The following is a 27700-nucleotide window of genomic DNA, read 5'->3' on the forward strand; positions in this document are numbered from 1 at the left end:
GCGGACTTCTGGGCAGACGCTGGAGTCACACTTCATCACGCGTCCCCTGTGGTTAAAAAGAAATAGCTGATACAGTTCAGCAAGGCGGTCTGGGCGTAGCCTGAGGCAACAGAGGGACATAAAGGATGTGGCCCCCAGCTCTGAGGATGTTACAGTGTCCGAGTTAATCAGATTTCCATAAAAGAGAGAGTCACTCGGTAGGACAGATAGAATTACCTCTGAGTTAGAAGGAACCTCATCAGTAATGGAGCCTGACTCTTGAATTTTGCAGAAGAAATCTATACAAAGAGGAGAGATGGAGGTGTCCAAGGGCACACAGCCGGGAACCGGTACAGCCTGGTCTGCAGGGTTCTAGGGCGCAGGGGCAGGAATTCTATAAAAAGGTCTAGCCGGTGGTTGGCTGTACAAATCTGAGGTTGAAAAGACAAATTTAGGTTATAGAACTGGACGGGAAGTTACCACCACCCGAGGGGTAATTAAACCAGAGATGTGGGTGAGGTCAGAGAGAAATGAGGACTGAGAACGATCCTGAGAGACTGGGACATTTCCGGGGGGACCACACCAGGACAAGAAAGAATGGCCTAGAGACTGAGGAGAGTACAAGGGTGAAGTCTTGGGTGCAGAAGGCCAGGGATGCATTTCAGGAAGAAAGCCAGCAAATACAACATGGGGACTGAGGACAGAAAAACATCCCCCAGGTACCTAGTATTTGAATCAAAACAAGTTAAGAAAACTAGCGTCTGATGATTCCTGCCCCTGGCAGTGGCAGAACACTGTTAGACCACTGTTCTAGACGCTGCTGTTCTAAACCACTCTTGCTCTCGTAGACCTACGTGAATACCACGCTTTATGAGAAGTTCGCCTACGCCGGGATCGACTGCTCTGCTGAGGAAGCTGCCTAGAACAAATCACACCCATCTGTACGTAACGTTGCCCCTTCCCCGGCCCGTCAGACCCTTGATGCCAAGAAAGCCAGCAAGACTCTGCCAAGAGAGGGGACACAGAATATACAAATGTATATATATATTGCTGTATGTCTGGGACGAGACCACAAAAACCCGTGCGTGTGAATCTGTAGGACCCTTTGCCTCTACTAGGACTGTATATACCGTTTTGAGTAAGAATGTGCTGAACTCAGAATGCCTGTTGGTGGTTTCATATGCAATAATATATTTTTCTAAAAATATGGACTTTACAGGAAGATGTGTGAGTACAATTACTATGATGCCTAACTCATTATCATTCTGGATTTTTTTTTTTTGATATTTACCTTCATAGTGAATGCTGTAAAATGTTTTGCTGTATAGAAGAAAGATGTTAATAAATGTCACACCAACCCTGGTGGCACCGGTGAGGAACGTGGGGGAAATAGGTTAGTTCTATCAGGACATAGTTGAACATTTAAAAGGGGTTCTTTGATTCCTCAACTGTAGAAGCCATTTCAATGTCATTTGCTCATTGGACCCCATTGTCATGTGTGTCCAGAGCCTAGTCCAGAGTGCTACCATCTAAAGGGGACTCAACTCTCCTTCAGTGTACATCTAAGGAACTTTAAAGAAGTACAAGTTTGGTAAATCAACGGGATTTAGTTTTAGTTTCTCTGGTGACACTGCTTTGTGTATTTTAAGAAATCGAGTAGGACGCCTAGGGCTCTATTTGGAAGACATGTGACATGCGTACCAACAGAACACCATGTATTGCACATCGTAAAGTTCCCTGTTGATCAGCTGTGAGTCTGCAGTTTCTATGGTAGGCACACATCGCCGTGAGATCTCATAGTAAGTGAATAAATGTCTTGCGTACCTGTTTTTTGTCTGGGAGTGTTTCTCCTAGGTCATGCCTGATGTCAAGTTCCTGTCCTCCAACTGTGTTGGTGAGATGCCCATAGTGCGGTGGGTGGGGACTCCAGCTGGAAGGACTGGAAACATCGAGAAGTGTTCGGGTGAGCCCCTTTTCTTGTAGCAGTGCCCTGTGCCCCCAGTAGTGTGCCAGTGTCCACTGAGGGCTTAGAACAGCAGTCTTTTTTTTTTTTTTTAAGATTTTGACAGAGATCACAAGTAGGCAGAGAGGCAGGCAGAGAGAGAGGAGGAAGCAGCCTCCCTGCTGAGCAGAGAGCCCGATGTGGGCTGGATCCCAGGACCCTGGGATCATGACCTGAGCCAAAGGCAGAGGCTTTAACCCACTGAGCCACCCAGGTGCTCCAGAACGGCAGTCTCTTAACTGGGATAGTGTGAAATCGGTTGACATAGAGCATAAAGTTCCCTGTTCCTTCCACTTGATCCACCTCGTGTGTTCAGAGACAATAGCAGGGCCCTTTGTTCCCAACGGCATTCTCCAGGGGAGAGCGCACATGCAAGGCTGGCAGCAGACAGAGTCAGCAGCCGGAAACGCGCGAAGAGCCCTTGACGGGTCCAGGTATCTGTACTAGCTCCTTGGGCTTTTTACCACATGTTGTGGAGATACTCCTGACAGCCCCTGGTTTGAAAGTACGTGGAACTGAGCAAGGAGGACCTGAAAACGCAGATAATCCCTTCATTGCATGTGGCATTGCAACACACCTTCCCCCCCCAATAGTCTTTCTTAATTCACATTACTTAAATTCATAATGATTAAAATTTGTATTGTTTTACTTTACATCAAGTACATGACAAGAGAGATGGCTGAGAAGTACCTGGGGCAGCAAGAAAAACATGTTCAGGCATCACTGAGTTACTTGTAAGTCACAACATGGAGGCAGCCAAACCGACGTACGCTTGAGGGCATCTCACAAGCAACCGTCAGAAGGTAGCAGGTGTACTTCCCGCCAGAGGCCCTCCTATCAATTACTCTGACTCTCCTGTACTATTGGCAGTGAAACCTTTGTAATTTTGTAGCATGTTAGCAACATTAATACTGAAGATTCGTACTCAAGGGTAATCAAACTGAATCAGGTCAGGTACTTCCCCATGATGAGAAAGCAAGAAAGATGGAGTTAACCCCTCAAAGGAATGAGACAGGTCCGGCACTGAACACAGGTTAGTGTGTTCAGAAGATCCCTAGGACTCTGCCTGAAAAAAATAAGTTATGAATTAAAATCCAGTCACAGTACACCAGTTAGAATACAAACATTACCCAACAGCCAAATGACCCAAGCTTTATGTTAACAGAGTACACTGAAAAGTTTACATTTACTTTGTGAGGAAAATCTATTTATATTTTGAGACCTAAAAAAAAATGTGTTAGGTAATGATAGTTTTCGGTATTTGGAGAGAAAGAAATGTACGTAACCAGATACGTGACCTTTGAGGAGGTCACTGATCAACTGTAAAGCATACTCCTTGGTAAACCTGTCACCCTAGATCCATCAAGAGGAGTCGAAAATTCAAAGCAACTTAATCCTCCCCATTAACTGCCCCCCACCGCACTCACAACTTTTGTTGGAAATTGAAGAAAAAGGTCAAGAAAGTTCCTACCATCATAGACCCAACTCTACCGCCAGCCGCAGAGGCGTCCCTGAAACCCCACTACAGGGATTTAAGATGTGCTCGGGCAGAGCGATCACTCCTTTCCTTTCAGGTCTTGTTTTACCCTCCAGAGAACCAGTTCTATGAAGGCAGTTGCATTTTCACTTGAACTATGACCTTCAAGCAGTACAGAATAGAAGACAACGTGTCAGACCTACAATGACTGCATCCATGACATTACCCACAGCGGTTCTCAAAACGAAGCCTTGAGATCGTGTTTATAAAAAATTAACACCGGGCACTTACCAACACATGATTCTGAATGCTTTGTAAAGATTATACATAAATCTAGATTTAGCAAACCTCTCCCTTTTCCTACATAGGCTGTCCCCACGTTGTCACTGCCGTGCTGTGACAAGATAGCACATTGTTACCTTCTCTGTAAACCCCATTTTCCAGAGAACAACAAAGTGGGAGAGCTTAGTAAAAGATCTGGCAAAAAGCCAAACACAGTGCTAGAAAAAGTGCATCTCTCTACACAGAGAATGACCTGAAATACAAGTGGATAAAATTTACCCCAAGTATAAAGCCTATAGTTCTGATGAGAATAATAAATGATGTAGGAGGTTAAATGAGAAAAATCATATGATCACCATGTCTAAAATGATATGGTATTTTTCACTTGTGTTATTCTGGAAAAAATGGGTAGTATATGTTTATATAAGCTGTTTTTTGTTAAATATTTTCCTGTCTAAGGTTCAAGACGGTTTTCTTTTCTTTTTTTTTTTTTTAAAGATGTTGTTTATTTGACAGAAATCAGAAGTAGGCAGAGAGGCAGGCAGAGAGAGGAAGGGAAGCAGGCTCCCCGCCAAGCAGAGAGCCCAATGCGGGGCTCAATCCCAGGACCCTGGGATCACGACCTGAGCCGAAGGCAAAGGCTTTAACCCACTGAGCCACCCAGGCGCCCTTCAAGACGGTTTTCAATAGAACACATTACATTTTGTAACAGAATATTGTGGGAATTTTTTGAGATGTATTTTTAGCAAAACAGATAAAGACCCACTGTGAGGCAGCAGTAGTGTCTAACACACGAAGAATCAAAGAATAAAGACCATAGGGTACAGCTGGTATGTTGTACAATTAATGACACAGTCAGAGGGCCTTCCCATGTCTTAGTTATCTTTAGAAACACAGCACTATAACAAATTTTAAAATAGGCAGAATTAGTTTTCTTAGAATTCTCTATTGTGCCAAAGAGAAGCCTACATGGGTATGTGTGAATGTACAGAGTAACCCCCATTCCAAGGCAGATACTGCTTGACTGTGTATATGGCAATGCCACAACAGGGTGGTTGTAGCTATACTCGATGTACTTGACTAACTTGTTTACGGTTGGGTGCACTTATCAGAAAAAAACAAGATCTTATGAGAGCAAGATATACACCAAGCCAGTACAAATCACATGCACATATGATGAAATCTATTGAATTTGAACAATAGTTTTTCCAACACAACATGCACAATTTACTCTGGGTGAGATGACCTGACCCCAGTACATTTTGGAATCTCATTTAATGAAAAGCTGGTATGAAAAGAGGTACCCAGCAAAATTTGGACTGGAATTAGACCTCCCCACCAACCAACCGAAGTTTTATTCATGAACTCCAAGACCAGGCAACTTGCTGAACAGCGACCTGGTCACCATTCTCTGTGGCCTGGCTGTTCTGACGCCTGTGGAAGAGCCAGGACGACACCAGGCAGGGGGGGCATTTGAGTGGTGTCTACGTACGCAGATGCTTTAGGGTTCTCCACCCTAGCAGGGAGTTCGTAAAAAAAAAAAAAAAAAACCTACCTTAAGCATTTCAGAAAGCAAAGCTTTTACCACGAATCCCATGGTTTGTTTACTCAAGTCAGACTTAGGATCCCGAGATTAATCATGAGTGAACAGGCTCTTACCACAGTCCTGAATGATTCTCTGCAGGTTGGTCAGCCACTAGACAAGCCTCGCCCACGAGGAAGCAGAATTGTCGTGTCCACAACCCAAGTAGGAATTAGCTGTCAGGTGAACGAGAAAATGCTATCAGAAGCTCTCCCCTCAAAATAACCACACTGATAGCAGCAACCATCATTGTAGACGAGAACTTTGCTCCGCGGGCAAGGAACGTGAGGCAGCTGTGACCTATCAGTCATTAAGCTCTCCACGTAGATTATCCAGTACAATTTGCAAACCAACCAAATGGGGTATTTTTTTTTTTTGTCCCTTTTATGATATTAGCCCTTGTTACAGACCAGGAAACTGCAGCTCTGAGAAATTAAGAACGGAGTTAGAGTCCTGGGGAATCAAACCCAAGCACTGGGACTTGTGGATCCACTTCCCTGCTGGAAGCACCACCAGGGGGCAGCATGTGCAGACAGGTTCCAACCAAGACGGGTAGATGCAGAGCCACGCTCCTCTCACCCTGGGGCGCCACTGAAGGGGACACCCCTCAACTTAGCACATGTCCCATCAGTTATTAGTGTTTACGTGTCTGCGTCTGAGGAGGCGGCACGGACAAGGACCCGATCCCATCTATGTCCAAGTTTCCTGTGCTTATACATGAAAGATGATGCATACATTTCCACTGAAGTTTCATAAGGCAGAAAATAGGATAAAAAGCAGAGCAGTCAGATAACGGAGAGTCTAGAAAGTGAGGTACCAGTTTGGATTCTTGCGGAGGGGAGCTGTATTGTGAAAGGAGCGTGGAAGATGAGCTTCAAGAGTAATTTAGAGACTCCCCGAAAAATGAGGAGTTGGAGAGTTAACAGTAAGCACCTAGTATGCCGTGTTTCAGAAGTACTGTAAAATGTCCTTTAATGAGTCAACTACCAACCAGACACCAGTTCCTGTATTGAGTAAATAAAAGAAGATGGTGGTAGAAATAGAGGAAAACGGGAAAATCCATGAGTTATCTGGGCAGAAGAAACAGACGGATTGCGGTGAAGAATCATGATAGTTTAACATTTTCTGATCCAGGAGACAGGTGGAGTAGAATGGTTCCTGAAAAAGGAGAGACAGAGTCACAGTGAGAATTTCAGTTTGAGAGGTGAGGTCTCTGGGCCACAGGACATCCCTGGAATAACTTTCTCAAAGACAACTTAGGTCTGTTCTCACCTCTCTCTCTCTCTCTCTCTCTCTTTTTTTTTTTTAAAGATTTTATTTATTTCTTTGACAGAGACAGATCAGAAGTAGGCAGAGAGGAAGGCAGAGAGAGGAGGAAGCAGGCTCCCTGCTGAGCAGAGAGCCCGATGCGGGACTCGATCCCAGGACCCTGAGATCATGACCTGAGCTGAAGGCAGAGGCTTTAACCCACTAAGCCACCCAGGCGCCCCCGTTCCCACCTCTCTTTTCGCATAGTTTGGTAGGTCTGGGAGGAGGCACATCCCAGTCTTACCTGGCACGTGCAAAGACAACACTGCTATGGGAAACAGATCTATACTTTGAATGCCAGGTGCTTTACAGAGAACGAGGTTGACATTCACCTATGAAATTTAAATAGCTATATTTGTATTCTTGCACTAAAGAAGAACTAGCCCTTCTCAGCATGAAGGTAAGTCCTGGGGGTGGCTAAAACAAATAATCAGCAAATGTCTCCAAAGTTCAAGAGCTGTGCTGTGCAAGTGGTAGGCCACCAGTCGCATGTGGCTGTTTAAATTTAATAAAAATGAAAAAATCATCTTCTCAGTCACATTAGACATACTATAAATGTTCCATAACCAAGTGTGGTTAGTGTCTACCATAGTAGGTAGTGGAAAATCTAGAAAGTTCTATTGGATACCAGTGTTCTGGAACAGAGATAGCCACCAACCTCTTCACAGTGTCAAGCTATAAATATTTTGGGCTTGCAGACCACATAGTCTCTGTCAAAACTCTTTAACAATGCTGCTATAGCATGAAAGAAGCCACAGGAAATACAGAGGTGAATGGGGGCAGTGGGTCTAACAAAAATATTTGAAAAACTAGGTGGCCAGCACCAGCTGCAGTGTTTGGACTCTTGTTCTAGAGCAAAGAACAGATCATTTTAACCTGAAGTATATTAAGGGGTAGATTTTTCAAGTCTATCATGCCAAGAAAAGTGAACATGACATCTGATTTTGAGCCTACCTATAAGACCTACTTGGACTTAACACAAAAAAGTATCTCCAAGTAGGTGAATAAAAAAACCTTAGTCTCACCCATTTGAATATTAAAAGATAATATCAAACAATGATTTTGGTTTAATTCTAACTAATGGATTTTCTTTTTGATCTGGATGAGCCAAATGACTTTAGCTCTCTTACACTGCTTCTAGTTTGTGATGGTTGGACTGTGTTATCAACATGGACAGCAATTCTTTCCTTCTTAGTTAACAGGGCAAATCAACCATCAGTGATAACGCAATAGTAAGGACTACCACCTTCACTCATACCGCTCTGTAAAAGTACAAGGCTGTACTTCTTTACCTTAAGAGCATACAGACTCCGTTCAAAGCTATGTCCAATTAGTACAGTGTCAGCACTGCACAGGTTCAACAGGGTGGCTTGGACGTCCGGATCGATATTCTTGTGTTCCTCAGGTCATCTTCGACACCTGAAAACCTGCCCCAGTAAGACACACAATGCAAGAAGGTATCTTGCTGGATTTCATCCGTTAGAGTTAGAACACATCACTGACCCAACGTGACAAATATTCACTGAACACAACAATGATCTTACTTATGATCACCAGCTATCCTTTACCAGCTTATATTTGTAAAATGTAATGTGGACTAATTGTTGTAAAGCTGGGAGAGGGAAGACATTAGGAGTTCACAGAGTTCCTTTGAACTCTCTTCGTATAATCTGCGTTTTAGTCCCCCATTTCAAGTAAGCCTCAAAGAGCCACCATGGAAAACAATATGGAAGTTCCTGAAAAAATTAAAAATAGCATTACCATATGATCCAGTAATTCCACTACTGGGTATTTATCCAAAGAACATAGAACCACAATTCAAAAAAGATACATGCAACCCTATGTTTACTGCAGCTTTACTTGTAATAGCCAAGATATGGAAGCAACTTCGGTGTCCATTGATGGATAAAGGTGTGGTACACACACACACACACACACACACGTTATGCAGCATTAAAAAAGAATGAGATCTTACCATTTATGACAACATAGATGGACCTAAAGGGTATTGTGCTAAGTGAAGTAAGTCAGACTGAGTTTTCACTCACATGTGGGATAGAACTATAAAAATAGAGACCTAATGGTTGCCGGAAGGAAGGGGGATGGGAGGGTGGCCAAAATGGGCAGATAGGAGTAGGAGATACATGCTTTTAGTTACGAAGTAAATTAAGTTCTGGAAATAAAGGTATAGCATGGAGAGTATAGTGTTGTGTGGTAATATTTGTGAGCATAGAATAATGGAGATATGTTCAATCACCGTTTTTTATACCTGAGACTAATGTGTGTTGACTATACTCAAATAATAAAAAATAATAAAGTCTAACTATGAAATATGGGTAGCATGGAAAGGTCCTAGGGAGAGGTCAGATAACCTAAGTTTGAATATGCTATGACTCTACTACTTACTTACATTTTTTTTTTACTGTTTTATTTATTTTTTAAATTTTAACCTCAGGGTAGTTAACATACAGTGTTATATTAGTTTCGGGTAGATGATATAATGATTCAACAATTCTATACATTACTCGTGCTCATCATGGTAAGTGTACTCCTACTCCCCTTCACCTCTCCCCCATTCCTCCCTCCTCCCTCTGGTAACCATCAGTTTGTTTTCTATAGTTAAGAGTCTGTTTATTGGTTTCTCTCTCTCTCCCTCTTTTCCCCCATGATCACTAGTTTGGTTTCTTAAATTCCACATATGATTGAAACCATATGGTATTTGTCTTCCTCTGACTGACTTATTTCCCTTGGCATTATACTCTCTTGTTCCATCCATGTTGTTGCAAATGGCAAGATTTCATTCTTTTTTTATGGCTGAATTATACAGACACACACACACACACACCATCTTCTTTACAGTTACTATATTTGATTTTCAGAAAGTTATTTAACCTTCTGGTCTAGTCTTATCTGTAGAGTTAATTACCAATCTAGAAAACACTCTAGTGGCTTCCATGAAGCCCATTCTAAATAACTGTCCAGAAGCATGGCTACTTCTATGCTTTACTGTGATTTAGGAGAAAACCAAGAGATAAAAGTGCTGGGAAGGTATTTTTTTAAGATCTTATTTATATGACAGAGAGACAGCAAGAGAGGGAATACCAGCCAAGGGAGAGGGAAAAGAAGATCCCCTGCTGAGCAGAGAGCCCGATGCGGGACTCGATTTCAGGACCCTGGGATCATGACCTGAGCCAAAGGCAGATGCTTAACAACTGAGGGACCCAGGAACCCCTGGGAAGGTATTTTTTGTTTAAAGTGTATACTGATATTATTGTCCCCTGTGAACAAAATATACATGGCTCAACTTTTATTTAATATAGTATAGGAAGTATTAGCTAGAGCAACAAGAACATGATTTTATATATAGACAATCCAAAGACTCCACCAAAAAACTGTTAGAATAAATGAGGTCAGTAAATTTGCAGGGTCCAAAAATCCATATAAAAAAGTCTATTGCATGTTTATACATTAATAATGAAATTTCATTGAAAGATTAAGAAAATCCCATTTACAAGCATCAAAAAGAATAAAATACCTAGGAATAAATTGAATCGAGGAGGTAGAAGACCTGTACACTGAAAACGAAGACACTGATGAAAGAAATTGAAGGGGATACCAGTAAATGCAAAGATATTCCATGCTCATGGATTGGAAGAACACTGTAAATATTGCCATACCACTCAAGCAGTCTACACATCCAATGCAATCTGTATCAAAATTCTAATGGCATTTTCCATAGAAATAGAACAAACGATTGTAAAAATTTCTATGGAACTACAGAAGATCCAGAATAGCTAAAGCAATCTTGAAAAAGAACAACAAAGTTGGAGGCATCACACTTCCTGATTTCAAGCAATATTACAAAGCTATAGTAATCAAAACAGTATGGGGTATTGGCATAAAAACAAATGCAGAGATCAATGAAACAGAATAGATAGCCCAGAAATAAACCCAAGCGCTTATGATCAATTAATCTAGTACGAAGAAAGAATGACTACACAGTGGAGAAAGGATAGTCTCTTCAATAAGTGGTGTTGAGAAAACTGGACAGCCACATGCAAAAGAATGAAAGTGGACTACCATCCTATACCACACTCAAAAATTAACTAAAAAAAAAAGACTTGACTGTAAGATCAGAAACCACAAAACTCCTAGAACAGGCAAAAAAAGCTCCTTGACATTGATTATAGACTTTTTTTTTTTTAATCTGACTCCATAAGCGATGGCAACAAAAGCAAAAATAAACAAATGGGGCCACCTTAAACTAAAAAGCTTTTGCACAGTTAAAGATACCATCAACAAAATAACCCATGGAATGGACGAAGGTAATTGCAAATCATTTATCCAATGAGTGGTTAATACCCAAAGTATATAAAGAACTCCTACAACTCAATAACAGCAACAAAAAATCCCAAACAATCTGATTAAAAAATGGGCAGAGGATCTGAATAAACATATTTGCAAAGATACACAGACAGCCAACAGACTCATGAAAAGATGCTCGATATCACTCATCAGGGAAATGCAAATCAAAACCACCATAAGATACCACCTCACACCTGTTAGAATGGCTACTGTCAAAAAGATAAAAAATAACAAGTGTTGGTGAGGATGTGGGGCAAAGGGAAGCTTTGTGCACTGTTGGTGGTAATATAAATTGGTGCAACCAATATACCACCAGTATACAGTATATATGGTGCATAGCCATATACTATGAAAAAAATGGAGTTTCCTCAAAAAATTAAAAACATAATTACCATATGATCCACTAACTATACTTCTGGGTATTTATTTGAAGAATATGAAAAGCACAAACTTGAAAAGATGTATGTACTCTAGTGTTTATTGTTAGCATTATTTTCAACAGCCAAGATATGGAAACAACCCAAGTAATCACTGATGGATGAATGGATGAAAAAGAAATCTACAAAGAAATCTACAAAGAAATACCACTTAGCTCTATAAAAGAATGAAATCTTGCTATTTGTGACAACATGGATGAAACTTGAGGGTATTAGACTAAGTGAAATAAATCAGAGCAAGATAAACACTGTATGATTTCACTTATATGTAGAATGTAAAAAAGAAAGAAAGAAAGAAAGAAAGAAAGAAAGAAAGAAAGAAAGAAAGAAAGAAAGAAAATAAATCAACGAACAAAACAAAACTCGGATACAGAGATCCAAATGGTGGTTTCCAGAGGGGAGGACTGTTGGGGGTAGAAAAAAATGGGTTCATGAGACCAAGAGGTACAAATTTCCACTTTTAAGTCAAGAGGTTGTAATGTACACCATGGGGACTATAATCATTAAGACTGTACTGTTACTGTGAAAGTTGTTTAAAAAGTAAAGTAAATCTTAAAAGTTCTCACAAGGAAAAGTTTTTAAACTGTATGGTGACAGATGGTAACCAGTCTTATTTTGATCATTTCACATGTGAATGACAAATCATTATATTGTATGTACACCTGAAACTGATAATGTATGCCAATTATACTTGAATAGTTAAAAAAAAAAAGATACCTAGCTCTATCATCAAGCTTAGGGAATTTGATAAATAATCAAATATTTGGATTAAGAGGAAATTATCATGGGGTACTTGGGCTTATTTTAAAACATTTTTTAAAAATTCAATGTATTGAATGTATTTCACATTTTTTTGAGACTCAAAAATTATTTATAATGCAAGCCCCTCAGTTATCATTTTGTCACTATGAGTATCAATAATTACCAAATATTTCCAAAATTCAGTTAGGAAAGATCCCATTAAAACCATTAAAGAGTAAGTACCATTGGAAGGATAGTAACGTTAAGTATATTACAATTTTGGGGCACCTGGGTGGCTCAGTGGTTAAGCCGCTGCCTTCGGCTCAGGTCATGATCCCAGGGTCCTGGGATCGAGCCCCGCATTGGGCTCTCTGCTCAGCAGGGAGCCTGCTTCCTCCTCTCTCTCTCTGCCTGCCTCTCTGCCTACTTACGATCTCTGTCAAATAAATAAGTATATTACAATTTTGTTTGTCAATATACCCCAATAAAGCTGAAAAAAAAGAAAACAGTTAAATCGATAGGACTATTTAAATGTGGCAAAAATGAGTAGGAAAAAAAAATCCAAAGAGGTCAGGAGAAAGATTAGTATACAAATATTAGTGTTTTCTGATCATAGCAATTTTTACTGTTTTTATGCATATAATCATTTTTATGAACTGTGAGGGAATTTAGGTTTAAAAATGTTTATTAGAATTCTCTATACATATTCTCAATATTTATCTTCAAAATAACTTTTAATTTACATGACCACTTTGCTTTGTTGTGTTCCAAAATTATGGACATATATACATTATATATTATATGATATATACTTTATATACAATATTATGTAAGATAGTATATATACTATACTATATTAATGTATACTATATACATTATATATACTATATATGTGTACATGTATATACAAGTCATATTTGTTTATATATGTAAACAAATCATATATATATATACACACACATAACTGAGTAATTTTGGTACTTTCGGAGAATGTGTTAAATTGAATAAGTACAGTAACATCAATAATAAACACTTCTTATTCTAAAGTGAAAATTTAGATCCTTGCCATTTTATATTTGAGGAAATATATAAATAGGTCATGTTATAAACCTTTAGGAAACCCAAATTCAATTGATCAGTGTTATCACTGGTGTTTCATATGAGGTTTTAAAAAATTAAAGGCACATCTATATTCTACCACTTCAAGTTAGCACTGAGTTTGGGTCAGAAATACATCTTATTTTAATAATAATGATTCACAGAATAGAATCTGCACTGAACCATTACTCTGCTTGCCATATCAAAGCCATTATACTCAGGGACATGTCTACAAGATTGCAGAAATTTTTATCCAATGGGAATTTTTACTGAATGGAAATGGCAAATAGGGAATTTTCAAAAGGAACTGATTAATGATGGAACAATGAAGAGAATAATTTATTCAATGTTTTTACCTCTCTAGCTTCTACCTACCACTTCCACATGTCAACACCATGAGGGCCGAAAACCTGTTATTTAGGGTTGTAACATGGGGTCTAACACAGTGTCTGTCTGCATAATTTTAGCAAGGTATTCCATAAAATATGAATGTTGTTGAACAAATGAATGAACTAAAGGAAAATAGTGTAACTCCTGCTGTAACATTTACTCAATAAAAGTATTAAGCTAAAACTCACCTAAACTACATGTTGAATATTCTACATTATCAAAGTCAACTCTTTTATATACCTGGTGTTATAGTCAATGACTTCTTCATCTGGTTTCACAAATGTGTCATAGACCACCTGGAGGCTGGGATCAACCACGGTCACTTGAGTAAGTTCCAAACCTTTGGCTGCACAGCACTATAAAGGGGGACATATTAAACTTACATAGCATATTGAGTAAACATTTTAACATCTGAGATATCCCAAAGGAGTATTTCTGACTAGAATATACAGTTTAGTATTATTTGGATTTCTAACAAAAACCAGTCTGACAGTCTTACAAAAGATGTTCCAAACTTTTATTTTTTCTTTAATGTTAGTAGTATTTTCTGCTAATAAAATAATTCCATTTTCTTGGCTTAGTCTTTATGATTATTTTTATTAGAATCAGTGCTATCCAGTAGAACATTCCATGATGACCAAATGTTTTATTTCTATGCTGTTTAATATGGCAGCTAGTAGCCACAGGTCTGAGGGGTGCTCGGGTGGCTCAGTCAGTTAAACATATGACTCTTGATTTCAGCCCAAGTCATGATCTCAGGATCTTGAGACTGAGCTCTGCACTGGACCTATACCGGGCATGGAGCCTGCTTGGGATTCTCTGTCCCAGGGCACCTGGGTGGCTCACTTGGTTAAGGGTTTGCGTTCAGCTCAGATTATGATCCCTGGGTCCTGGGATCCAACCTCGCATTAGGCTCCCTGTTCAGTGGGAAGTCTGCTTCTCTCCCTCCCCCTCCCCCTGCTCATGATCTCTTTCAAATAAATAAATAAAATCTTAAAAAAAATTCTCCGTCCCCCATTTGCCCCTCCCCCACTTGCATGTGTGCTCCCCCCCACCTCTCTCAAACAAAATGAAATATGGCTAGTGTGACTGAGGAACTGAGTGTTACCATATTGGATAATGCAGTTAAAGATCTTACTCAATGAAAAAAAGAAAATCTTTACCATAAATGTATAAACATGGCATTGTAGAGGACAGCATAGTAAGGATACTGGAGTTCAAAGCCTGAAGCAGCCTTAATTGTTTCTAGTTAAAGACCCAAGCTTCAAACTGAACAATGCCTTACATAGTTATCATAATTAAACTCTACAAATCTGCTCTCCAAATACACTAGAGGGAATAAAAATTTGGGGTTTTGGGAGAGACAACTCTTCACATGATGTTTGACACATCCAATGTACTTTCCCCTATTTTAGTATATCTGATTCTCACAGTAACCATGGAGTGATGATTAACCCCATACTTCACAGATTAGAGCATCTGGGACTCTTGCTCGGGGGTGAGTGTGGGGGAAGGGTAGAGGTTCCGAGGTCACAGGATTCCAAGTTCTGTTTGTTCCCTACTTTTTTGTATTGATTCTCATATGAATAAAAGTCCCTACAAATATTTTACTGTCTCTATAAACAATAGTTTCTGAAAAATTTATTCAAGTTTTTATGTTGATTCTGGGGATAACAGCACTATTTATACTATTTATATTCTCCACCCATATAATTTCAGCAATTTGAGGAGTAGAAACACCATTGGTAATATATAAAGAAAAATTAATAACCCAAAGGAGCACCAAGGGTCAATTCCTGGCTCTATCTCTAAGTATAGGAAAGTAGCCAAGTGGCCTAACTCTCTTCAGCTTCAGTTGTTTCTGAAAATATATGAACTACACTGCAGAGCTATGTGGGATGGGGATAAAGCCCAGTGAAGTACTCTCATACGACAAAGGGTGCGACACCATAATTTCCTTATAATTACCCCAAGAAGGATAAGAGAGAAAACACTGACATACTACCTCACAACTCACAGCAAATACACCAGGATTACTGTTGGCAGGTGGGCACTTGATGGAAGTCTTCATGAAGCTCTCTAGGTTTTCTTTCCAATCATGAACATGAAGCTGAAATAAACAGGGCCAAATAAATTACTGTATATTCCTGCAGGGGCGATTATGCTCATTGAAATTTCATCAATTAAAAATTAGTTAATGAATTCTTTCAAATTCTTTCAAAGGTTTCTTGATCTCTGGAGACAAACCTCTGATCCTGACCCGGACAGCAGTCTTGGTGACAAGCCCTACCTTGGCGACCGGACACGTAGCAGGTCCAAGGACAGGTTCCAAACAGCTGTACTGTGTCTCTAAGCCACCAAGGACTACAAACCAGAAACAAATAAAAATCAAAACAGCCCAACTCTATAAAGCAGAAGCAGACCTCACTCCCAGGTCTTACCTTCAAAGACCTTTAAGGACACTGCTGTACATGTGATCTGATGTTACCACTCCATATAGTCTTAGTTCTAGATATTCCATAATGAGCAGAAAAATCAACTCCTGGAAGCAGAGTTCTTATGGGTTCCACTTTGATGAAGTACAATTACCAATATCCTGAACACTTTCTATTCCCTTCCTTCCTCTTTCCCTCATTCTTGTTCTGGTCCCTCAGCAATCCTCTGGCATCATTTTTTTAAGATTTTAATGTGTTTATTTATTGAGAGAGAGAGTGCAGGCACATGAGAGTGGTGCTGGGGCAAAGGGAGAGGGAGAAAGAATCTCAAGCAGACTCCATGCTGAGTGGGGAGGCCCACAAGGGGCTTGAACCCAGGACCCTGAGATCATGACCAGAGTCAAAATCGAGAGTCAGACACTTCACCAGCTGAGCCACCCAGGCGCCCCTAGTGTGGCTTCTTTATTCTGCTTTGACTTTACCTCAACTATCTTTTTGATCTTCTCTGCTCCTTGATGTTTCCTCTCCACTGGAGCCCTCTGGTTGGGGCTACCAACTACCAGCTTCTCCCTTCCCATGTCTGAACTGTTGATCTGACCCAGGAAACCTCACCCAGTTATACAGACTGAGACCACAACACAGATGTCCCCTCCAGCCTTGGCTAGACCTACGAAACCCTGACGCCCTCTTCTTCTGGATCTTTGTTCAGGCATATTACACATTTTCACAGCCATAATCCCAAGCCTTCATAACTCTTTTCTTACCCCACTCCCATACGCCATCCCATCTGTTTCCTTATCCACCTCAGCCCATTTCCCTCTGGCCAAGACAACGTTCTCTCAACTGCTGCCTATTAAATCCTTCTGCCTCCAGTGATTTCTGCACCAGTTTTCCTATAAAATGTGGTTAAGACTGACTTTCCTAAAACACATACTCATGATATCACTTTCCTCAAGTGGTTCCCTTGCACATGACTGATCAAATGCGAATTTCTCAGGCTGGCCCCGAAGGCTCTTACCGACCCAGCCTTACCTCACTCGCCCAGTCTTGACACCCCACAGCCCCATCTTACTTCCTCCCGGGATGAGGAAGGGAGGCGGGGGTCCAGTTTTAACGCAGCATTCATTATAAGCCAGGACTTGCACACGTCAGCTCACCAAATTGCCACACAAAGCTCATTCTGTGAAGGTGGAACCAAAAGCTCAGAAAGCTTAAGTAACTTGCCCAATGTCTTAGAGGAAGTCGGTGGCAAAAAAATCCCCAAATCTCAGGTCTGCGGACTCCAGAGTCCTCGTTCTACTTCTTAGGCTGCGTTGCCTGATTAGCCCAACTGGTCTCCCTGCTACACTGACTCTTCCTGGGGCGTCTTCACTCTTCGCTCTCCTCCCTTGGGAATTCACAATCCCTCCACCCTGTGAAACTAAGCCCTCCATGCTCTAAACACTAGGGCCAAACCTGCCTGATTTACTTTATTCTTTATCCACATATTTTTTTCTGTTATTCAATCAAGCCCACTGTTCTGTTATCTTCCTCATAGTATTTCATACACTCACTTACATTCATGCCCATCTCTACATAGTACGTAAATAATTCTGCATAAATTCTACATAAATAATTCATGTGTCCATGCACCCACCCAAAGATTTACTGACAGTCCCTATGCATTAGTCCCGTGCTAAGTGCTGGGGAGACACTGGGGAGAGAAATCAGGAAGGGATGGGCATCCCTCCCAGAGCTTACAGTCTTTCAGAGAGGGCAGATAAACGGCCAGATTGTTATTAAATATGGTTACATGCTCGGAAAGCAAGAGGCCTGGAGCTGGGATGGGGCTGGGAAAAAATGGAGGAGTTAAGCAGAGACACAGAGGGTAAGAAGGACCGAGCCACAGCACAAGCACAGGGAACAACAGGGAAGGAGGCCCTGGGCAGGGGGCTGGGGGCCTGGGAAGGGAACTTTGGGACAGGGCAGAAGATGGGGGCGGAGGCTGAATTAGGCAGGGGCAGCCAAGAAACCAAAGTGTTTTCATCAAAGCAGGGCAGAGTGATGTCAAAAGCAGATGTGATGTCAAAAGTTATTCTGGGGGCTTGGGGGTGAAAAGTAGATGGGGAATGGGGGGTTGGGAGGAGCCGTGAGACTGAGCAGGAGGACGGTGCAGCAACTGGGGACAGGGATGGATGGGCTGGCCGGGACCTGGGCAGGGGCAGGAGAGGTGGAGCTGTTCGGGCTCAAGCTAGATTCCTGAGGGAGAGCAGAGGAGACGCGCGCTGCTGGGACAAAAATGTGTGCGACAGGGAGGCTCCTGAGAGCGCCCAGGTTTCCAGTTTGCATAGGCAGACCACCCAGCTGAGGGGACTGGAGCAGATCTACCATGTTGCAGGGAAGATGGGGGCTGGCGGGGGAAAAGATCAAGAGTTGATGTTCATCAGCGCTGCCGGGCAGAGCGGCAAAGACCATTCTAAGCCCAGCAGGTGCAAAGCAGGTGAAGTCCGGGGGGAGGTGACCGCCTGCAGGTCTGTCCACCCAACTGTCCCAGCCTGGATTTCCTGAGCCCACGGGCCACAAGGGGAGGAAGTGGTGGTCAGAAGTGCAGACTTCAGTGGGTGCGGTCTCTCTCTACGGGACGTGTTTATACATACAGCCAACGGAATACTTTATTCCACTTTTCTCTCAACAGCTTGAGCACTGGCTGGTCAAAGAAGTGCAACAGAGCTACCCAGTATTTGCCTTTATGACTCAGCACCGGGCCAGAGTGGTAGTGACACTTCCACCCTGCTGTGTTTGCCTGTGGGCGACACGCTACGTTATTTCTCTACAACGACAAAGTATCTTCCTGGAAGCTCAACCCAAGCAGGAAGTGAGATTATTTGTGACTCTATGGAGAGAAAAGAAAAACGGATGGAAGTGCAGGGAATGAACCGCCCGCGTGTTCTTGGTCATGCATGGACAGCACATGCAGCGCTGACCATGAAGTCACAGGAGAAGTCACAGGGTGACTCCAAGGAATTCTTGCCGGTGACCTGCTCATGGCAGCCCGGGCCCCTCCTCAAACAGACATCCCTGGTCTGCCTCCAGAGTCAGCCCAGCACCAGAGAATTGTGGATTTAGCCCCACAGTCAGTCTGTAGCCAACTTGATTAGCCATGCATGCTAGCCCATCGTGGCTCCTGAAATGAGATGCAAGTCTTCCATAGTATTTTATCCCTTCCAGACACACGGTGACCTGTATGTACGTGTTAAGTCGCTGAGTGTTTATCTGAGCTATTCACTAGACCCATTTCTGAAAAATATTCCTCAAACTGGCCATGATGATGAAAGCAGCTTTTGTCTGAAGGCCTACGATGTGTTTCTGAGGCCCACGCTGTGCCAAGGGCTTCACATGCGTTCCTGGAACAGATGCTCAAAACAACCCGATGGGGGTAGTAGCTCCATGACCCGGAACTGGGAAGACGAAGGCTGGGAGAGGCTAAGTGACTTCTCCACCTCCACCTGGCATCCAGACCTGGATTTGCCTTCCTCCTTCAGAGCCCGTGTTCTTAACTGGGTGAGGGGGTCTAGAAAAAAAAAAAAAAAAAGGGTATCACAAATGGTGGAGGTAATCGTGAGAAATATTCTAAAGATACAAAAGGTATTTTATAGTCACTGAAAAATATTCCTATAACTGCATTTCAAACTCCAGTGGACCTAAGATTTGACAGTTGTGGTATCAAGTATCCTATATTTTCTTGTTTTGGGTGGTGGTGGGGGAAAGGAATGGGTTTTAAGTAACCATGCCTAGCATTTAGAGAAAATGTAGAATAATAATACCAGTTGCAAATCTTTTGGTAAGAATTCCTAACCAAAGATGTAAAGTATTCAGAGATGACACTGCATATGTCTATGAAGAGTAGTTAGGAGGAAGGACTCCAGAGTCAGACTCCTTGGGTTCAAATCCTGGCTCTACCACTTATTTTCAGAGGGAACTCTGACAAGTCATTTGACCTGTGAATGGAGATAATGCTAGTACTTACCAGAAATGATTATATTCAATACAATAAATTATGAAAATAAAATAAACTACATAGGTAATGGAAATGAAGTGGGAAGGGAAATAGTCCTTTCAGTGTTCCAACCTTAGCAAGTAACGAGGATCATTTTTGGTCCCCACAGACTTACTGTCATTCACAAGAGCTTTTGTGATGCCTGGGGTTAAAAGAACACTTCCTGGTTTGTCAGGGTTGGGGTGTTGATAGTTATTTTCCTGTAACTGTTCTTTGGGTTAGAAGACAGTCTTTCAGAGGTCTGTAGAGACTAATTCCTGTGAGTGCTAAGAAAAAAAAAGGAACGGGCGCTGTTCAATAAAACTTAAATAAATACTTTTAAAGGAGTGCTAAGGTTAGAGTCTATTAATCCTTCCAGACATGAAAAGCTAGGATGCTAATTAATATTAAGTAAAGGAGTAGCCTAAAAGAATCCAAGTCTCCATATCCTCTGACAAAAAGATATATATATATATATATATATATATATATATATATATATATACACACACATACACACACACATATACACATGCATGTGATTATACAGACATATATACATATACATGCATACATATATATTGTTCCCTGTATCATATGATGTCCTATACTTTGGGTAAGAGAGGGGGAAGTAAGAATCAGGTCAGTAACAGCCAGTGCATAGTAAGCATGCCAAAAACTATCCTAATGACTTCGATTTAAACTTTATATTAACCCAGAAGGGCACACATATTGACCTCGTCTTTATAGACGAGGGAGATGAAGCTCAGGGAAATGAAGACACATGACCACGGTTACATAGCACAGTTGATATACAAACTCTGGTTCCATATCATGCTTATTGATTCTTAATAGTCACAGAGATAAGGGTGCAAAAGCTTACAAGCAGGAAACATGGTGACTTTCACACGGGCCAAATGCAAAAGTTCAAGGATCTCTTCCCAGCATCACTAACTCTTAAAATGCCTCACACTGATGGATTCTTAAAACTTCCAATACATTATTTAAAACGGACAGAATTCACTAGACCACCTTTGGCAAACCTTTTTTATAAAAGGAAAAATTCTTCTGTGTGAGAAGTATTAAGAGATTCTAGAAGCATCTACTTTGTTTCAGACAAGTACTTGGAGGACAAGTACTACCATCTGGTTTTATTCAAAATACAACCAAATTCAAGTAACACCTTTTCTCTAGTTTCTTGCTCCTGGAAGTTTGTTATAAATGCAGACTTTGAGGCTGTTCCCAGACCCGCTGAAGCAGAATCTGCATTTAACAATTCCCAGGCCATTATGTGCATGTTGAGTTTGAGAAGCAGGACTCTTTCTGACTGGATGTATGTTAGCTCTCGCCCTCTCAAAAAAGAGAGGTTGAGAATTCAAATGCTGCCTAAGTATAGCCCATTTCTTCATCTATTTATACTAACTTTTAAAAAGGATATCAAGTATGCATAGTGTGCAGATGATCCTTCACAAACAACAGCAATTTAGTAATTGCATTATGCTACGTTTAGTTCTTTAAGGTTACACGGTCAAGAGTCTGTCATCATTACACCAAGCTTACCTCTTCTCTTTTTCTTCTTTTTTGATCCAGTTGTTTTGCTGTTGTTACTGCTTCCAGAAGTAGAACACATCTAGAACATAAAAACACATCTAGAACATAAAAGAACTTTTCTCCTAAGACATGAATTATTTTTTTTAATTTTTAATTTTTAAATTTCTTTTCAGTGTACCAGAATTCATTGTTTATGCACCACATCCAGGGCTCCATGCAATCCGTGCCCTCCATAATACTCACCACCAGGCTCACCCAACCTCCCACCCCCTGTCCCTTCAAAACCCTCAGATTGTTTTTCAGAGTCCATAGTCTTTCATGGTTCATCTCCCCTTCCAATTTCCCTCAACTCCCTTCAACTCTCCATCTCTCCTTGTCCTCCATGTTATTTCTTATGCTCCACAAATAAGTGAAACCATATGATAATTGACTCTCTCTGCTTGACTTATTTCACTCAGCATAATCTCTTTCCAGTCCTGTCCATGTTGATACAAAGGTTGGGTATTCATCCTTTCTGATGGAGGCATAATACTCCATAGTGTATATGGACCACATCTTCCTTATCCCTTTGTCCGTTGAAGGGCATCTCGGTTCTTTCCACAGTTTGGTGACTGTGGTCATTGCTGCTATGAACATTGGGGTACAGATGGCCCTTCTTTTCACTACATCTGTATCTTTGGGGTAAATACCCAGTAGTGCAATTGCAGAGTCATAGGGAAGCTCTATTTTTAATTTCTTAAGGAATCTCAACCCTGTTTTCCAAAGTGGTTGCACCAACTTGCATTCTCACCAACAGTGTAAGAGGGTTCCCCTTTCTCCACATCCCCCCCCAACACACGTTGCTTACTGTCTTATTAATTTTGGCCATTCTAACTGGTATATCTCAATGTGGTTTTGATTTGAATCTCCCTGATGGCTAGTGATAATGAACATTTTTTCATGTGTCTGATAGCCATTTGTATGTCTTCATTGGAGAAGTGTCTGTTCATGTCTTCTGCCCATTTTTTGACATGATTATCTGTTTTGTATGTGTTGAGTTTGAGAAGTTCTTTATAGATCCTGGGTATCAGTCTTTTGTCTGTACTGTCATTTGCAAATATCTTCTCCCATTCGGTGAGTTGTCTCTTTGTTTTGTTGACTGTTTCCTTTGTTGTGAAGAAGCTTTTGATCTTGATGAAGTCCCAAAAATTCATTTTTGCTTTTGTTTCCTTTGCCTTTAGAGACATATCTTGAAAGAAGTTGCTGTGGCTGATGTTGAAGAGGTTACTGCCTATGTTCTCCTCTATGATTCTGATGGATTCCTGCCTCACGTTGAGGCCTTTTATCCGAGTTTATCTTTGTGTATGGTGTAAGAGAATGGTCAAGTTTCATTCTTCTATACATAGCTGTCCAATTTTTCCAGTACCATTTATTAAAGAGACTGTCTTTTTTCCACTGTATATTTTTTCCTGCTTTGTTGAAGATTATTTGACCGTAGAGTTGAGGATCCACATCTGGGCTCTCTACTCTGTTCTACTGTCGATGTTTCTGTTTTTATGCCAGGACCATGCTGTCTTGGTGATCACAGCTTTGTAGTAAAGCTTGAAATCAGGCAATGTGATGCCACCAGTTTTGTTTTTCTTTTTTAACATTTCCTTAGCAGTTCGGTGTCTCTTCTGATTCCATACAAATTTTAGGATTGTTTGCTCCAGCTCTTTGAAAAATACCAGTGGAGTTTTGATAGGAATGGCATTGAAAATCTAGACCATGAATTTTTGTCTGCTTTATACAAAATAAGAGAACACAAGAAAGGTATATAGCATAGTCAAGACTTTATCTTTCCCTTAAAACAAGCACCGAGCAAGTGAGACTAAACATCTTCATAATCAATTCCAACTTGGGAAAAAGGTTAAATTTACTGAACTACTAAAGAGATCAAGATTTCACAGTTTCCAAAGCTGATGTATTTTGTATTCTGTCTAGAGTATGCCTAAATGTGAGTCAATTAGTTTTCACCATCATTGACTGCAACCCTAATGATGTGCAAATCCTTTCTATTTCCATTGTAAATATCCAAAATATGTACTTAGACCTCTATGTTCAATTTCTGTATGCTATATTTAATTTGAAAAGGGGGGAATTTAGAATACCATAAAAATACTAACCTATATGACCTTGTAGATTTTGTTTTTTTAAATTTTTATCTTATTAAGTTTTTAATTCCAGTATAGTTAGCATACAGTACTGTATCAGTTTCAGGTGTGCAATGCAGTGATTCAACACTTGCATACATCACCTGATGTTCCTCACAAGTGACCTCCTTAGTCCCCATCATCTATTACCCCCACCCCGCACCCACCTTCCATTTGGTAACCATCAGATTGTTCTCCAGAGTTAAGAGTCTGTTCTTTGGCTAGTCTCTTTTTTTCCTTTGTTCATTTGTTTCTTAAATTCCACATACAAGTGAAATATGGTATGTGTCTTTTCCTGACTCACTTTGCTTAGCATAATACACTCTAGATCAATGTCTATTGTTGCAAACAGCCAAGATTTCATGCTTTTATATGGTCAAGTAATATTTCATTGTGTATATATGTATGTGTACATGTATGTAGGTATATATAATATAATGTATGTACATATCTTCTTTATCCATTCATCTACTGATGGACATTTGGATTGCTTCTATAATTTGGCTATTGTAAATAATGCTACATAAACAAAGGTATGCTTAGATTCTTATGAATTAGTGTTTTCTTCTTTGGGTAAATACCCAGTAGTACATACTAGATCATAGGGCAGTTCTATTTTTATTCTTTTGAGGAACCTACATACCATTTTCCACAGTGGCTGCACCAGTTGCATTCCCACCAACACTGCATGAGGATTCCTTTTTCTCCACATCCTCACCAATACTTGTTGTTTCTTATGGTTTTTTTTTTTTTTTTAATTTTAGCCCTTCTGACAGGTGTGAGGAGGTATCTCATTGTACTTTTGTTTTTTATTTCCCTGATGAGTGATGTTGAGCATCTTTTCATGTGTCTGTTGGCCATCTGTAGGTCTTCAAGAAATGTCTGTTCATGTGACTTTGTATATCCTAATGCATGTTTAAGTCTACTTGTAGTGCTGTATATTTTTAAAACATTATAAACAAATTATAAACAGTTTTTATATTCTTGAAATTAGAATAGCCTCTCTAAGCATAACACAAAACCCAGAAACCATAAAAGAAAATACCTTCTATATTATTAAAAACTTCGTAAATAAGGCTGAAGTATAAGTGACAAACTGAGGAAAACATCTGCAACGCATTAAAAAGAGAGACGCAAAAAGTTGTTGCAGATGAATGGGCCAACAAGAGGGAGGAGAAGGATGCAGAAAGGGAAATTAAAAAGTGAGAGGAAAAGGAAGGTCTTCATAGTAATAACTTAAAAAAGACTAAAATAACTTCATTTGTGGCCTATACTTTCACAGTCTGAATAGGATAAATGATTAACTTTTGCAAGGTGTAAGGACAAACACATATACTCCTATCTTTTTAGTTGAGGATATAAGGGACAAACATTTTCTGGAGGCATTTGCAGTATTTACCAATTTTAAACATGCAGACCCTTTCTGCTAGCTACTCTGTGCACAAGCATTTATGCTAAGGATGTACCTGCATTAGTATGAGGAACTGTTAGATTTCACATTCCATTAATCACAGAATTTATGGCAGGAAAAGACATCTAATCAACCTAAATACTCAGATGTGTCTATTTCATTTGTATTAAACATTCCACACAATGGAATATCAATATTATAGGTTCTATACAATTGACTACCCATAGTCATTAAAAAGTAGGATAACAGATGTAGATATTAACACAGACTGTAGATTAACTGACTAGAGACTTCTGTGATACCTTACTCAGTGAAAAAAGTTAGACCATACGTAAAATTATTGTATTCATTTAAGTCATTAAAATATATTTCTGCATTCATTATAGAGGGTCTATGTAGAAGATTTCGAAGAAGGTTGTCTGGCTTTATTTATTTATTTTTTCAAGAGAGAGAATGCATGCATTGGACTAGGGAAGGGGCAGAGAGAGAAGGAGAGAGAGAATCTTAAGCAAGCTCTACCCCAGCCTGGAGCACAAAGGGGGCTCAATCTTGTGACCCTGAGATCATGAACTGAGCCAAAATCAAGAGTTGGATGCTTAACCAACTGGCCACACAGTTGCTCCTGTTTTGTTGTTTTTTTTTTTTTTAATGCTTTTCTGTATTATTTGAATTCATGCTATGTATTCTCAATGGGGGTGGTACTGCCTCTGAGCAAACAAAACTGACTCTTGTGGAATTAAAAAAAAAAAAATCACATCTGTTACAATGGTATGTGGCTCTCCAAAACTCAACTTTATCCAACAAAATATTATCCCTTGATACTTAATATTATTGGAGACTGGGAGTGGGGGAGGGTAGAAAAAAAAGATGTCTAAAAAGATACCTGAAGGGGAACAGTAATGGAAAAACAACACAAAACAAAAACTAAGCAATACTATTCCACATGGAATGAGTTACTTTTATAACCAAAAACCAAGTTTAACTATCTCTGTGATAACCGCTCTTGAAGAGGTTATAGTCCTTTGTCTAATTTCATAACTAATTTGTTATTTTCAACCCAAAATCCCACTTGCACATCCTTATTTTAATAGAATGCAGAACGTTTTAGAAGGACACTGCACTGAGTATCTAAAACAACCCTGCTAATGAAAACACACATTCAGCATCAGGTGTTCACCACAAGGTTTTAATCTCACCACTTGATTAATTAAAAAGAAATTACCTTGATGTCCAGCTTCTTAAAGGTATTTGTTGCTATGTTCACATACATATTTCTACTGCTGCAGCATTCATCAATGGTCTTTTCTTCTGTTTTAGCCTAGAGCATGAAGGGAATTTAAAAATATCAAAATTTCAAGTCTATGGATAATATATGTCATTTATGATATGATGAAATAAATATGGTAAAATATTTAACTCAAGGGATGGGGGAAATAGCACAAATTTAAAAAAAAACATTTTGGGCACCTGGGTGGCTCAGTGGGTTAGGCCACTGCCTTCGGCTCAGGTCGTGATCTCAGGGTCCTGGGATCGAGTCCCGCATCGGGCTCTCTGCTCAACAGGGAGCCTGCTTCCTCCTCTCTCTCTCTCTCTGCCTGCCTCTATGCCTACTTGTGATCTCTCTCTGTCAAATAAATAAATAAAATCTTTAAAAAAAACCAAAAACCATTTTACCTAAAAAACCATCTATTTATGGTTTTTGAGGGAAAAAATAAACTTATCCTATATATCAAATCCAAGAACTAGATACTTATCATAAACTAAAACTGCAGTATAGAGTGCACACTGCAAAAATCCTAGAGTGTATATAAATAGTGTATCAAGGGCATATATTATTATTCTCATCTAAAAGGTGAGGAAGCTAGGCTCAAGTTGCCAAATACTTTGCTTAGCATCATACAGCAAAGGGAAGACAGGATCTTCCTTTTATTATCTTTTTGTTACTTTTCTAAAACTATAAAGTAATTATTATTTTTATACCAGGACACATTAACATAGGTCAGTAAAAGAGAAATAAATGGATGTTTTGTGACAAACAAGTAAAGGGAACAAAAGAATAATACATAGTATATTAATACTTTACTGAGCACTGAGTATGTGCAGGTTTAGTATCAGCTCATTAAATATCTCCTCAATCTTCATTGTGATTCTGTGGGCGTGGGTGTCCTCATCACTAACATATATGAGGCTCAAGAGAAAGTAAGTATCTTACTGTTGTAGAGCTAGTAACTAAGTCCAGGTTGGCCCAAATGCCAAAGCCAAGACTCTTCTCACTACACTAAACCTCACAGAGAGAAAAAGCCATGGGAAGTCGGGGCGGGGGGTGGGGGGGACAGTGTTGGGGAGAATAGAAAAGTAAACTGAAACAAAAAAGGGTAACACCTCTCTCTGTAAGAGACTCCTTTTTTGTCTTTGCCATTATTCTTTAGCCAATATAGAATTCTGGAGGAGACAGA

At 40.1% G+C, this 27700-nt stretch overlaps 1 protein-coding gene and 1 long non-coding RNA gene across 3 annotated transcripts in view; one reads left to right on the forward strand and one right to left on the reverse strand.

The window, feature by feature from the left end:
• TEK (TEK receptor tyrosine kinase) overlaps positions 1-1807 on the forward strand; it is a 95235-nt gene extending 93428 nt beyond the window's left edge. For both annotated transcript variants that reach the window (XM_082696759.1, XM_082696760.1), the window contains exon 23: positions 828-1807. In XM_082696759.1, the coding sequence (XP_082552885.1) occupies positions 828-902 (75 nt within the window). In that variant the 3' untranslated portion in view covers positions 903-1807. The remainder of the gene's footprint in view (positions 1-827) is intronic.
• Positions 1-27390, reverse strand: LOC309847038. The gene is made up of 9 exons (XR_014302273.1): positions 27328-27390; positions 26467-26562; positions 21672-21741; positions 19528-19646; positions 15952-16025; positions 15664-15771; positions 13902-14017; positions 5400-5498; positions 1-46 (listed from the first exon to the last, which is right to left on the reverse strand). It is a non-coding gene; the product is annotated as an uncharacterized lncRNA (long non-coding RNA).
• Between the last annotated feature and the right edge of the window lie 310 nt (positions 27391-27700).

The sequence above is a fragment of the Mustela nivalis genome (assembly GCF_964662115.1).
Source record: "Mustela nivalis genome assembly, chromosome: 13".
Lineage (NCBI taxonomy): Eukaryota > Metazoa > Chordata > Mammalia > Carnivora > Mustelidae > Mustela > Mustela nivalis.